This window comes from Sander lucioperca, chromosome 20, assembly GCF_008315115.2.
Source record: "Sander lucioperca isolate FBNREF2018 chromosome 20, SLUC_FBN_1.2, whole genome shotgun sequence".
Taxonomy (NCBI): Eukaryota; Metazoa; Chordata; class Actinopteri; order Perciformes; family Percidae; genus Sander; species Sander lucioperca.
The window spans coordinates 4,672,682-4,687,875 of NC_050192.1; the positions used below are offsets into that span (position 1 = coordinate 4,672,682).

At 38.3% G+C, this 15,194-nt stretch overlaps 3 protein-coding genes across 6 annotated transcripts in view; 2 read left to right on the top strand and 1 right to left on the bottom strand.

Moving 5' to 3' along the window:
- ssbp1 (single-stranded DNA binding protein 1) lies at window positions 1–11,263 on the bottom strand. 3 transcript variants are annotated; one of them, XM_031313279.2, is made up of 7 exons: window positions 11,188–11,263; window positions 6,658–6,728; window positions 6,128–6,185; window positions 5,876–6,016; window positions 3,650–3,737; window positions 1,174–1,262; window positions 1–884 (listed from the first exon to the last, which is right to left on the bottom strand). In XM_031313279.2, exons 2-7 carry the CDS (start codon window positions 6,679–6,681, stop codon window positions 841–843), a joined length of 444 nt encoding a protein of 147 aa, XP_031169139.1. In that variant the 5' UTR covers window positions 6,682–6,728; window positions 11,188–11,263; the 3' UTR covers window positions 1–840. The 3 variants fall into 3 exon arrangements, with proteins under 3 accessions (XP_031169139.1, XP_031169138.1, XP_035852231.1); XM_031313278.2 differs by lacking the exon at window positions 11,188–11,263 and adding an exon at window positions 7,900–8,005; XM_035996338.1 differs by lacking the exon at window positions 11,188–11,263 and adding an exon at window positions 7,898–7,987 and having other exon boundaries at window positions 6,658–6,733.
- Window positions 8,976–15,194, top strand: part of LOC116059980 (peroxisomal succinyl-coenzyme A thioesterase-like) — a 25,601-nt gene continuing 19,382 nt past the window's right edge. The window contains exon 1 of the mRNA XM_031313274.2: window positions 8,976–9,082. The gene's annotated coding sequence lies outside the window, so the exon portion shown is untranslated. The remainder of the gene's footprint in view (window positions 9,083–15,194) is intronic.
- LOC116059985 (bile acid-CoA:amino acid N-acyltransferase-like) overlaps window positions 9,555–15,194 on the top strand; it is a 25,022-nt gene continuing 19,382 nt past the window's right edge. The window contains exons 1-2 of one of the 2 annotated variants that reach the window (XR_004896108.1): window positions 9,555–9,699; window positions 10,436–10,699. Coding sequence is in view for 1 of the 2 variants with exons in the window: in XM_031313281.2 (XP_031169141.1) it covers window positions 9,561–9,699; window positions 10,436–10,560 (264 nt within the window). In the remaining variant the exon portion in view is untranslated. Of the gene's footprint in view, window positions 9,700–10,435; window positions 11,101–15,194 lie in introns of those variants that run through there. The other variant, XM_031313281.2, reaches the window with a different exon arrangement.

The following is a 15,194-nucleotide window of genomic DNA, read 5'->3' on the forward strand; positions in this document are numbered from 1 at the left end:
AACAGGGAGAAAAATGCTGAATTTAATTGAACGTGCTTCCTCTAAATTTGCATGCTGGTCTCTCAAGCATTTCAGTAAACATGCACATTTCTCTCCAGTTGAACTTTCATTTACGAGAGATTTGCATGAAGAAAAGTCACAGCTGACATTTAACACAGAGACAAGTGAGAAGAAGGAACAAATACTTTCTTCTGGTGATGATCTACATTTTTCTTATTGTCAACAAGTCCCATGAAATGACCACGATTAACCTGCAGCTGCAAACAGTTCCTAGTAAACATATAAAAAGGACAAATCTGGCCATCAGACTGGTAGTTTGAGACTCCTGATTTACAGTCTTCCTCACCTAGAAACAATTTCTGATATATTGAGTTTTAACTAATGCAAAGAAAAACTATAATAACCTTAGTCTAAGGACACGAGTAAGAGTTGCTCTTAACAGAGCTACGACGTCTACGACATCTTGTACTGAGTCTTCAAACATTTTCGACTCAAACTCGTACTTCCAACATTATTCTCATACATAAAACTTGAGTACACGGAAAAAGGGCATAAACTGTATCTTTGTAACGGTTCAGTACAAGTAGCACAAATAAAACCATAATCAGTACGTGTATTTATACTACACAAGTGGGCTTTTTCAGCTTCTCTTGATGCCTCAAGGTCTGCAGGAGGCGTCACAGTCAAACATGACCGGAGTGTCACAACATATTCTGTCCCCCTTCTCCTTGGGTAAGTCAGTTCCTTTACTTGGTGGCGTTCAGGTCCTCAGTCTTTATTTTGTAGAGAATACAAAAAGAAGTGGACTTGTTGTTGGGTGGTGACAAAGGACAAAGTGCTTCAAGTTCTGTCTCGAATGTTGTCGCTCAGGAAGACGATGTTGTCTGGAAAAGAGTAATCAAATTATTTTTTTTTACACTAATCTGACATGAGAAGAACCTCCCTAACAGTGACTAGGTTTACATGCACACCAACATTCCACTTTTATTCCCCCACCCCCCCAAATGTTTATTAGCTCACTGACTCTGATGAGATTTACTCCTTAAGTATTGAAATTGGATATTAAATGACCAGGCATTTTTCGATACTTTAGAGACAATTCGGTCAGTGCCTAAAAAGTATTGAATTCGGCACCCAGCCCTACGTCTGATAGAAGCTGGTTAGTTGTCTGACCTGCGATGATGGTGGTGGCCTGGCGTCTGACTTGGTTCTTGTCCACATATTCTCCGTAGTCCAGTTTCCCCTCTACGAGAATCCTTGACCTGAAAGAGAAAAAGAGAGCGACTCGGGATCAGTCACGTAATGGTTCCTCTATTGTGAGTTTTGGTTGGCTGACTGATGGTTGACACTTCTGAATCTTCACAGTCCTGCATTTCCCTGGAATTAACATTCTCTGAAGGCAGGGCACCAAGAAAAAAGGCCTCAACCTTTTATCTGAAGTACTTTTTTGCAAACTCTTATGAACCTCTGGCCAAAAAGGACCTAAATGTATGACAATTATTTGCATTCCGCAGTGTTTCCTTCAGGATTTTTTTAAGCAGTGGGGGCAGGTCTGTCCGAACAACAACTGGACGCATAGGCGCCGATTTGTTTTCCTCCGTGGGTGCTCACGGGCGCACGTCCTTTAAAAAAAAAAACAACAAGTAGTCAAAAAATATTTGCATTTCAGGACCTTAGGAAATGGACAGCGGCCAACACAAACACACACGCCTATTAACTCAATAATAAAGCCATAAAGTAGGACATCTTTCAACTTTAGACTGCGCCACTTCTCACAAGTACAGATAGGATTGGAGATGAAAAGTTTAACTGATATACATAGGCGCCGATTTATGTTTTCCTCTGTGGGTGCTCAGTATTTTTCGTATCGGCGCCTATGGACGGGCCCAATAACCTCTGAATAGTTCTACTTGTTGTTAAATTGTAATGTGAGCGGCAGCCAACGGGGGCTGCATGATGTCGGCAGGATAATTTAAAAGGCAACCGCGACGACACTGTGTGTCTGCCCTATTTGGGATACCGTGACGGCACAAATTTTGCCATGGCGGGCCGCCACTACAAAATCAACAGAGGAAACACTGCATTCCCACATTTTATGGCTTTTTAAGCTCATGATGAAACACCCATCCCTAAGATTTTAGCATTTTTTTTAAAGTAAAAAATAACAATTTCAACTTATTTTATCCAGTTTTAGACATTCAGATGAAGAGAAAACCTTTGTATCAAATCATCTCTGCAGGTTTGAAAAAAAAGGAGCAAATAATAAAACAAAGCAAATAAACCTTGATGACATCTATCTTTGGTTTCTCACAAAAGAACAAAGTGTCTACTGGATGCAAGCGATAAATAAAATAAAATCCTCTAACCACCTCACATGTCACTTTATATTACGATACCAATATATATATATATATATATATATATATATATATATATATATATATATATATATATATATATATATATATAGTGATATATCGTGATAGTAATGTTTCTTGACAATCAATTGAGAACCTGTTAATAGATAGAGGTTTAGTTTCTGACTAATAAAATGAATGAAATACCTGACAAATGAAAAGTAACATCACCATATTGATGTAAAAAATGCTTAGTGCACCCACAATAATTACAGGGATAGACAGCAAAATCCCTCACTGTGACAAACGTCTATCGTCCCATCCCGAGCCATCTGCCAAATTAATGTTTTGCAATGCCATGCAAAACATTTCTAGAGTCCTCACGGACAGGAAACAGCAGCTGTGTTCAGCTTAAATCAGACGTGAGGAAGCATACAAATGGACAGCAGTATAAAGTGGATCATACTGTTTTTTTGTTATGAAAACTTCATCACAGGAATCCCCTGTAACTTGAAATACATTTAACCTCAGCTGCTGTTCGTTATAAAAAAAAAAAAAAAAAAAAAGAAAAAAAAGAAAAAAAAGAAGAAGGAAAAACTGAATTTGTACAGCCACTTATAAAGCCTTTAAGATGCTGAAGATATACATTTTGCATAGAGCCTCACTTTTAGATATGTAGTGTTCCAAGACGCCAACCACAAAACCAAAACGCATGTCATCCCTCTCTGCCCACACTTCCTGTCCGCCTCTCTGTACTGTATACTATCATAGAGCTGTAATCGGGCCTTAAAAGTTAGGCCTGACAAGGCCCGAGCCCGACAGAATTCGGCCCAACAAGTACATTTTGATTGACAGCTTTTTAAAAGCCCAAACCAGTTTACAGCCCGACATTATTCAAATGTGCGCACGCACACAGCTCTTTTGCCTTTTGTCACGAATTAGTCATTTATACATTTTTTTAACATCATTTATTCATGAATAACGTAGGCTATGGGCCACTTGGAAGTTGGAACAAAGAAATAAAATAAGTCCTCCAGAGGCCAGCCTCCGTTTCAACTCCTCAGCATCCATTTTCGCGCTAATCGAAATGCATCACCAGACCGCTCATTTACTGTGCAACCCAGAGCGCAAGCCCGAGCCCAGCCCAATCCCGGCCCGAGCCCGTGTAAAATGATAGAAATTAAGAACGAACCCGACGGGGCAAAGATCTTCAGCTCTATACTATCAAAAAAGTAGTAGTACTAAAGTACTAAAATAGTCCTGGGCCCGTACAGGGAGCGTGCTGGTCGTACCCTTTCTTGACGTACTGGTAGGCCACGTCTCTCAAACCAGGTTTGAACACCGACACGCGATGCCACGTCGTCTTCTGACTGATGTCACCTGGAGTCACAAAACACAGCACATACTTCAGCCTCACGGACGCTACACAAACCCTTTTCGCACATTTCCTGTCAACATTCGCACAGTACTTAGTCAACATTTTTGCACACTTTGTTTTAAACACTGTCCAGTTCTTTATTTTTAAACCTATTGTTAACAAATCTTTAATTGTAAATGTGTCTATTTTTTATTTAAGATTCTTGACTTGTTGTGCAGTACTTGTTTATTTCTTTTCTCTTACTGTGTTTATATGCACCAAAACGCCACAGCAAATTCCTTGTATGTGAAAACCTACTTGGCATCAAACCAGATTCTGATTCACATAATGAACTTTTACAGTCTACAAGTGACTATGAACATTGTAAAAACAGATAATAAAAATAGGAGTATATGTAAACCTCCACTGAAGGCTGTCTGTACTGACTTAACGGCGTTTATTTTTTTATTCATAGTTTTAAATGTAGGACGGTGAATGATGCATAAGGGTTGGAGATTAATGCTTCAGGGTCAGGGAGACAGAAATCAGAGTGCAACAATGACCTCTAGTGGCAGTGTCACCGTAATAGCTTGACTTATTTAAACACCGGCTCCATGGCCAATTCATTCTCAAAAGCTCAAACCATAAATAAGTCCATCAGCTGTCAATATCATGACACTAATCGCTAAAATAAACATTATTCCACAAGAAATGTATTAATAATTAACTGTTACAATCTGTAACACTGAATGTAAGATCATTGTCCTGTGAAAACCATGCATCTCCAAAACATTAACTTTTCAGGAGCCAAGAAGAACAGCCTTGTTTCCAGCTCTGTGACAATATTCTTTTATTCAGATAATCTAATTACTAACTATTATTTATTTATACTTTATTGATCCCCAGTGGGGAAATTAAAATGTATATATACATATAATGTATTACTTTAATGGTTTATTTAGCCCAAGCATTTTCTCAACCCATAAAAAGGAACACTCAAACATTCAGTTTATGTGAAAAACGAAAAATCACCAAACTCTTCACTGGACAGCGACATCAAATAAACGTGTGCACTTTCAGCAACACACTTCCTGCAGGAAAAACAGTGACACTGAAATGTCAAAGGATATTTCAGCCACAACCCTGAAGTGCAGACAGACCTTCAGCTCTTGTCCTGTAGCAAGCACCTAACATACACGAGTCTGACAGTGTCAAAAGAGGAGGGTCAGACTCTGGGCGCTCTGACATGCAGATTCAGTATTTCCAGCCAGACATAATGTGGTGTGGGGAAAAATACATATTTGTAAACAAGTATGTCTTATCGGTTGTGTTTCAAACACATTTATTTAATTTAATTAATCGGCAACTATTTTGACAATCAATTTAATCGGTTTGAGTCATATTTTTTTACGAAAAGAAGTAAACATTCTCTGATTCCAGCTTCTTAAATGTGAATATGTTCTAGCTTCTTCACTCCTCTGTGACAGTAAACTGAACATCTTTGAGTTGTGGACAAAACGAGACATTTGAGGACGTCATCTTGGGCTTTGGGGAACACTGATCGACTTTTTTTTAATCCATTTTATCGATCAAACAACTAATGGATTAACTGAGAAAATGATCGACAGATTGATTGACTGCAAACAATGGTTAATTGCTGTGTGCATTTTGTCCCTGTGTGATTATAGTTGAATAATATATTTAATCGTATACAATGGGCCCTGTACAACACGACTCCAGCACTTTGTCATCTGTTAAGGAAGTCCAAGTCTGGATGTTTTGTGGCAGATTATTACTCAACGGCTCTGAAGTGTCAGATCAAAACTATCATGAGCCTGGGAGGAGGCTTTTATTGTCCGTTGATGGTCATGACGTTTTCCAGCTGGACAGCAACAAAATCTGACCAAACAATATCCCAATCTGGTGAGGGCACTTTTCGTTAGTTTGTGCCAGCTGACCGGAGATCTGTCACAATCTTGTCTACTTTCAAAAGCAAGCTGAAATCTTGAATCTATTTCCTCAGGCGCATGATTAGTTACTATATGCATAATAAATACGAGGGTCTTTAGTTTGTGGCGTGATGTGGAGTTCTTACCGTTTTAGCATAAAGCACAGTGAGTTTTTCTGTATTTCTATCATTAAGTATGACTCGACAATGTACCTGTTGCACTCATCTCTCCGTCTCCAGACCGCCACATTTCATTGGTTGCTAAGGAGAAGATGGTAACCGGGTTACGACCCTCCACTTGTCTCATCACTGGGTCCTGACCCACTCGGCCTAACAGCTGCACACGGTTTATCGCTGGAATAAAGACACAGAAGATCCCCATTTTTAGACAGAAGAGTTTCACAGGTAGAGAGTGGATAGGTTTAGTTCATAAGAGAGAGGAAGTAAAACAGAAAGTTTACTCACATCTCTCCAGGATGAGGCTGGTGTCTGTGCTTCTGTATCGCACCACCTGTCTGAAGATCTGTAGAGGGATGGGATCAAATATTTACTTTGTAAAGCTGCCAGTATTAGTAGTCTTTCTATTAAGTGTACTTGATAGATGTCAAGGTTACCCCTACTATTATAAGGCATAGGTGCAGCACTTAAGCCATTTTTGGCACCACCTAAACCGATGGATGTAAAATCAATGTCAGCATCAAAACTAACCAAATGAATTTTCTCAGATCTAATGGTTGTAGTTGGTCCCCAGTGGACTTGTCTTTAAGCTTTTTGAATGTTATCTATTAATTATCTGCTCTAGCTTTTCCACTGTTTTAGACACAGACATGGAAATAATAATGGTCCACAATGATGTGAAATTGCATATTTCTTCTGAAAAAAACATTTTCTTGAGGGAGAAACCCTAAACCCCCCACCAAATACAGGCACCTAAGTCTTCCACAAACCTAGGGGGAACACTGTATGTGGTCTAGTAATAATCATTTCCTGCTCACCTGTGCTGAGGCACTTCTCAACATCTTGACTGTGCTGCGCAGACAGCTCCGAGGACTTTTTAGGGACGGATCTGAACAACAAGAAAATGTGTGGCATGTAAACATGTCATCTTTAAGACAGTAGAAAAGTATACAAGCAAATGTATAACACTGGAATTGACATCAAGCATACTAAACGCTCTGAGTTTTGCCTCCTACCATCAGGAAGGAGGTATACCTCCCGAAAACGTGCCAGGTCTAAGATACCTGCGATCATTTGTACCATGAGCTGTTGGCTTTCTCAACAAACTATAGGTCATCTACCATCCCTGCCCATGTCACAGCACATATTTTATTAAGTATAGTGTACGTGTGTATTATGTTCTTATCCATTTATTATTACATGTTTTTATGTGTTTTTGTGCGAATGTGTATGTGTTGGCTACCTTTTGTGAACCAAATTGCCCCTTGGGGACATTAAAGACATTTCAATTCAGTAAGACCCTATAACGAAGGTAAACTTTATATAACCAAGTAGGGTGGGATGTTTTTATTTAACCTAATTGATAAAAACAGACAAAATAAACACCTCTCGGGATAATGCACAACAATTCAACAGCATTGCTAACTACAGCTCTAAATAAACATACAGTTGAATCAACACCTCTCTAAAAGTTTAAACAAAAACTTCATAAAAAGTCAGATTTATAGCAGAAATGTTGCATTAGACGGCATTAGTTTTTAGCTAGGTGTACCTAATAAACTGGTTACTTTGTGTATAACAACACAAAAGCAGTTTAAAGGAGCCCCGGGATCAATATTATTATCATACAGCGATGTGTACTAGTTCTACGCGCTGTAAAGTGAATTAACATTTATTATTATTATTTATTACAACCAGATGAGCTGTGTGTTAAGCGACAGGCCAGGCAGCAACACAATTAAGAGATTTTAGCATGGAGTCTGGTGAGATTACCAGTTGTTATAGAAAGTCTGCTCGGGGTTTCTGGGTCTGCAGACAGACAAGCTGAAGAATCAAACATGTGAACGTGGACTCAAAGTCACAGCAGCAATGAGGCTTCTGGGGTCTCCCGCCATTAGGATGTGAACATGAAATACATCTTTAAAATGAACGTTTTTCTCGACATGTTTTGGTTTCCAGATTGCAGTAGCTTAAACAGCAGAGGAGCGGCAGTGTGTTGGTAGAAAACGGTGTCAAAGTGCGCTAAAAAAAAGACAAAAAAAAGCTTGTTTAAAACTTACCAGGTGCAAGACTTCAGAACAGACTTCGGTAACCTCACGCTGTTTCCGGTCCGTCTTCAACAAAGGCCCGACAGTCCACCGGATGTCGATAAAGTTCCGCTTCGTAACTTAACACTTAAAATATCGTATTTATCGGTTTTGAACATTGACTGTAAAAAATAAACTAAATTAAAATTAACTACCATTTGAATATTAAACTAAATTTTACATATTTCTAATAACGTTCCTCTCTCACTGCACCCTTTTAAATTCTTCATCACAATTACACAAACTGTATTTTTATTTTGTATTTTTGTTGTGAAAGTGAATTAAAGTTAGAACACATTTGTAATTTATCCTTTATCCTATTTATTGACATTTTTTATTTATTGTTTGCCTTGTGTAACCTAAAGTGCTTAATAAATACAGATTTTAATATTATCTTATTATCATTTCATCCCATAGGATACATTTAACATTTAAACCAATTCCAGGAGTGCTATAATCTCTATCATTATTTCTTGCCTTATATTGTTGATTGTTGGGATGTAACTGCAGATGAGATAAATGAATGACATTGTGTGTGCAGCAAAAACGTGATTTTCTTGCTAGAACAGAACATCCTATAGGAGCCTATATAGCCTAGAAATCTTTACGCACCCTGGCGGCAGCAAATTTAATTTGCAGCCAGCATCTTGATGTTCTTATGTTATGTTCTTGATGGAGGACCTTGCCCCCATGGATGTATTATTGCCTCCCACAGACCTCTGGCCGAGTGACTTCCAACCTAGAGTTTGTTTCTAACTTTATTAACAAAAAAAATTATAACAACCAATGCTGATTGTAGGCATTGTGTATAGTATTTAAAAAACAATTTAAAGATAGATTCACTATATCAGAAATACAAATGTCAAGTTTAGTTTAAACTGCATTCATTTTTATATAGCCTGTGACATTTTTCCATTACAACAAATTGTACAAATGATATATAATCTTTGTCCATGTAACTGCCTAGTGTTCTTTTCCTGTAGCTGGATCAATGTCACCCCAGAGGAAACAACAAGGAATGTCTCCAACGTGAAATCCCCTAAAGAATGACTGCAGCTGAAGGAAAGTGTGTTGAAAGGTATAAAGTCCAGAAAGCAGCAGTTTAACAGATTTCTCTGAGCCCTCGTGGACCTGTTGGGAACGTGTGTCTAACTCAGTGAGTCCTTTTGGTGAAACTGTCTTCTGATATTCTTTTCATTTTAAGATTGGTCCAAACATCTATTTGTCAGTAAATCATTGATTTAAAGTATTGAAACTAGCTGGAGTGAATGTCACATATAGCACACATTTACATTATGTCAACTGCATAACCTCAGTGTATCTGGATGAGGCTCTGCATGAATGACTTCAGTATACAGGACCAGATAGACAATTATGCTTCATTCATTCTTTTATACAGTGATGGAAATATCCTAAAACATTTTAAAGTAGCCTACTGTACTTAAGAATAAATCTGAGGTACTCCACTATTTTTCAGAGGCAAATGTACGTCTTACTCCACTACATTTGGCTGGCAGCTTTAACTTTTCAGATTAATAATCAACAAATACTTTTGTAATTGACCTCACAAAATGCAAATATAACACAGAAGTGAATTCAGTTTGTGCAGTTTTCATTTGACCTTTGACCCTCAGATGGCCCAGATGATGCGTGCAGCAGGGAACCTGCACCTGCTGACCAGACTTTACTACCCTGATGCTGGACATCTGATTGAGCCGCCATACACACCTCACTTCAGAGCTACTAAGTTTGTAAAGGACAAAAAAGAGAAAGGTGAGTTCTGCAGGGTCAAAAAACAAAAAAAACTCCACATTAAATATTAAATTAAGTTAGCTGTTCACACAAGACAGTAACGTGAGCTAGGTTAAACGTCATTTGCTCTTACCAGTGTATCACCACGTGTACTTCGTCCACAGCAATCCCACTATCGGTCCCAAATCGTTCCAGTTAGATAGTAAACATATTCTTAGTAAATCTTTACAATCACTCACCGAAAGAACCAAGCAGGCCTGCCTTGTTGCACGATCCAAATTTTCTTCAAAACTTGTCATTTTCAGCGAATAGCTTACTAGCTCGAAGCTTGTTGTTGTTTCCCAAAGCGAACACAGTTTGAGAACGACAACACACAATCAATCAATCAATCAATCAATCAAATCAATAACTATGTATAGGCAGATTTTGTTGTTTTGAAAATTACAAAAGCAAACATTTGGGGTTTTACAATCGCAAGCTGATTATTAGATATCTACTGGAGATCTTGTTTTTAATGCACTTTAGTTTATATATCAAGTGGTACCGTAGAAGTGCTAAACGTAAAAACAGGCAGAGCAGCTATTATGAAGAAAAACTGCAGTCATTGCTTGCAGGTGGCACACAGGTTTAACAGTGCTTGCCCAAGACATAACATATCTGAAATGAATACTATTTAGAATACCCTGATGTACTTTATTCTGCCTTAAATATCCATTAAAATCCTCCTCTTCTCTCAAACACAACATTGTGTTCTCAGTGATATTGCTGTGGGGAGGACAAACCAAACCCCATTCAGACGCTCAGGAAGACTCCTGGAAGAAGATCTTGGCTTTTCTGGAGCAGAATCTGTACTCCAGCCCAACTCTCAAAGCCAAGATGTGAATGACTACACAAGCACAGATCGCCAATGAATCACTGCTGGAAAAGTTTGTTGTGTGACCGGGCCATGTTAGTACATTAACACTACTGTTCATTGGTTCCTCACTGTGTTGACCATGTGCCTTTCTTCTGATCAGCTGAGGTTGTTTGTTTTGTTCAAATTGTACTTCTTCATTCCAATCAATTTTACTTTAATTATCTGCAAGCCTCAACCTTTGACAGTAATATAAATGTAAGTTATTGTATTCTATGTTTGGAGAACAATTTTTATTATATATTAAGAATATTATTAAGGAATCATTTTTTAATGCACTACCTGCCGACAATAACCTAATATTCAGACTGAATGGGCATTATTACCCTTTGCTTCTTCAGTCTGACTCTTGTTAGACTTTGTTTTGAGGGACAAGAGACCCCCGCTTGGTACAGGAGACAGTCAAACTGCAGCGTTCAATGCCAAGTAATATACCATGAATGTAACTTGCACGTATTTGATTGGCCACCATGAAGCAATTTTGTTTCAGGTCTTTTTTGTCCAGCTGAACAAAACTTTTTTGGCTTTCTGAGCATGCGCAACGGTGTCAAAGTGTGCTAAAAAAAAAGACAAAAAAATGCTTGTTTAAAACTTACCAGGTGCAAGACTTCAGACAGACTACCCGATGTGAGTCAAGTGCAGATGTGAGTTGCGCATGCTCAGATTTAAACGCCAAGGGATCCCAAGGGGGTAAGCCTCTCCTCGGACCACGAACCTCCTATGGCGCCATTTTAATGCTACAAAGCAATCACCCCCCGTTAGCATTCCATTGACTGCCATTCATTTTGACGCCACTTTGACAGCGAATAACTTTACGTCTGAAGCGTTTAAAGACTCTATTTGTCCATTGTTTATTTCTAAAGAAACACGACAATGTATAAAAGGCTCCATTACCTTGTACCTCACGTTATGGCTCCGTAGCAGACGTTTTTATAAAAACAGGCTAACGATTGTGTCATAATCACGCGACTTACTGTCGCATAGTAGAGGAATTACCGTATAGTACAGGAGAAGCGCGCAGGCAGTTTCGTTTCACATTAGCTGTTTAAGTGCAATTACTAATGTTAACTAGCATTTTAGTTAGCAATAATTAGCATGTGCCTATGTTATCTCCTTACATATACCTACGCTCTCCGTCTCTGCTAGATTGGGAATGATTGAGATTTCTCTTGGCACAGCTACCAGAAGACTTACAACTTTCAGACAGGTTGCTCACGTCACATTTACGTCGTCTCTCTCAGTTGGAGGCTGCTCAGTAACGCTCAGCGCTCACTGGAAAAGTGCTTCTAACGGCCTTCACTGGTCTCCGTCCAGAGCAACGGGATCTGTTGGTCCATTCTTATATACAGTCTATGAGGGATCTGGATCCGGCTGCATTGTGAAATCCATAAAATAATAAACTTTTCTCATTACAAACAATAACAGAAGATGGAAAGCATTTCAAAAAGTTTTAGCTATCTATGATTGTTTGATTGCTAACGTTAGCTCAAAACGCCATTCAAGTGACAGCCTTTGTTGTGTTTGATTGCTAACTTGTAGCCAGCAGTGAACGAACTTCGTTATGTAGGGATCATCAAGGGTGGACTGGCCATCTGGCATACCGGGCACTTTCCTGGTGGGCCGACGTGCTTTTTGGGCCAACCGCCGACACTTTATTTATTTATTTTTTTTTTTTAAACTTTAACTGTTAACTTTCTGTCAACAGTTACAGTGTCCGGTTTTACACACTCCACAAAGCAATTATTCACAAATCAGTGTCCTTATTGTCCAGTGGTGATGGTGGTGTCCTCTTGCTGTGTTCTATAAATTGTCCATTTTTCCCATTTTTCCTGAAATTGTGTCTCTTGTAATCGTAGTTTATGTGTAATTTTTTCCATTACAAATACTTCTTCCACAATGCTCGCCCACTGCTCCACGGTCGGGGGTTCTGCTTTATACCATAACCTTGTTATTGCTTTTTTACTTGCCGAAAGCAGAACTTTAACAAGATACTCATCCTCTTTTTGAATTATATCTTGTGTCAGATTTCCCAGATAAAGTACCTTACAAGACTTGGGTATCTCGTATCCTATAATTTTTCTTAGACCCCGCCATATTTTATCCCAATATCCTATTATCTTTTGGCATGACCAAAAAATATGCATATGGGCTACATCCATGTGTCCACATATTCTCCAGCATGGTTGCTGGCTACATACAGTTTTCTTCCTAATGTTTGGAGTTATAAAGAATCTGACCATATTTTTCCAATTGAATTCTCTCCAAATCCTGGAGCTAGTGGCCGTGCACTGCGTTTTACAAATATTAAACCATTCCTCCTCAGTTATTTGCTCCTTCAACTCTTCTTCCCATTTTTTTTTATATAAAGAGAGGAGGTCTTCCTGCATGACAACAAACTTCTGTATAGGGTTGAAATTACTTTACATTTTTTCCCTTCATAGGCTTTCAAAAACACATCAATAACGTCATTGTCAGTGTCAGTTTTTATCTCCTTCTCATAATAGTCCCTTATCTGTCGGTATCGATATTGTTCATGTTCGTCTAGTCCAAATTTATCCCTTAACTTTTCAAAACTCTGCAGCTTCCCCCGCTCGACCATGGTACACATTGCTGTAATGCCTTTTTTTGTCCATTGCTTAAACCCTTTATCGTTCATACCAGGTACAAACCTCGAGTCAGATGCGAACCAACTCAAAATCTTCGTCTCCTTCTCTAATTTATGTCTTTCAACAACCTTGTTCCATATTTCAACTGTAGTTTTGGTTATTGAATCCAACTTTTTCGTATTTCAATGTCTTGTATTTCAATGTCTTTTAGCCCCAATTCTATGCTTTTCCATCTAGCGACGTACTCATCCTTGCACCAATATATCAGAGGTCTTATTTGAGCGGCGTAAAAATACTCCCTAAGGCTTGGTAGAGCCAGGCCTCCTTTGTCCTTTGGGAGCTGCAGAGTTTTGTATCTGATCCTGGGTTTCTTTCCCCCCCATATAAACCTTGATATCCACCTATCCCATTCAATGAATTGTTTTTGTGGGATCACCACAGGCAGTGATTGGAACAGGTATAGAAGCCTTGGTAGAATATTTATCTTAATTATCTCTATCCTAGAGCTGAAATCCAAATGAATTATTGACCATCTCTCCAAGTCTCTCCTAATTTCTTGATTTATTTTTGCGTAATTCGCATCATAAAGCTTGTCTAATCCTTTTGTGACATTTATCCCTAAATATTTTATTGATTTAACATTCCATTTGAGGTTGTATGTATCCTTTATCTCTTGAGATGGAGAATAATTTATTGACAAAATCTGTGTTTTTGTGACATTAATTTTGTATCCTGAGTAGATTCCATAATTCTCTAATATTCTCTAATATTCTCATAACGTTTGGGAAACTTTCATTAGGTTGTTTTAGGAAGAATAATATATCATCCGCAAATAGCCCTATCTTGTGCTCCTCCTGTCCAATTGTCACCCCTTTAACTTCTTCCTCCTGCCTGACCATCTGAGCTAATGGTTCGACAAACAGCGCGAAGAGACTTGGTGAGAGGCAACAACCCTGCCTCGTTCCCCTTCCCAGATTGAATCGATTCATCAAATTACCATTAATTTTGATCCTTGCCATTGGTTCCTGATATATTGACCTAATACAGTTTACAGATTCCTCATTAAATCCAATTTTTTCCAATACCTTATACAGAAATACCCAATTTACACTGTCAAAAGCCTTTTCCGCATCTATGCTTACCAAAATTACACTTCCCCCCTTCTTTTGTACCTTTTCAATGACATGTAATGTCCTTCTTATGTTATCTTGTGTTTGCCTTTCTTTAATAAAGTCTGGTCCTCGTCAATCAAATCCTGCATTAATGTCTCTAACCTCTTGCCTATAACGGAGGTGTAAAGTTTATAATCTATATTTAAAATTGATATTGGTCTGTAATTACAACAATATTCTTTATCTTTACCTTCCTTTGGAATGATGGAAATATTAGCCTCTTTCCATGAGGGAGGGATCCTGCCTTTCTTGAGGCTATAGTTAAATGAGTCGCATAATAGTGGGATTAATTCCTCTTTAAATGTTTTATAAAAGGAGGCACCCAATCCATCAGCTCCTGGCGATTTCCCCGATTTTGCTCGACTAATTGCTTTTTCTATCTCCTCTACTGTTATTTTTTAGGTCAACATCGCATTCTGTTTTGTACCTATAGTCGGCAAATCTAATTGGTCTAAAAACTCCCTTGAATCCTCTTCACCCACTGAGTTAGGCTGTGTGTATAATTTACTGTAATAATCCACAAATATTTTTTCTATTTCTTCAGGTTCATATTGGATTTTATTGGTTGCCGGGTCTCTTATTTTATGTATATTATTTAGTGCTTGCTGTTTCTTTATACGTCTAGCAATACTTTTAGAGGCTTTAGATCCTCTCTCATAGTAGGTTTGTTTTAAAAACCTAGCTTTCCTTTCCACCTCTTCCAACAGGATATCATCTACTTTTTTCCTAACTTCTTTAATCTGGTTAGGCAGTACCGGATCTTTTGTCTGTTTATGTTGGTGTTCCAATTCTTTCAGTTTCTCAATTTGTTACCCCTTATTACAG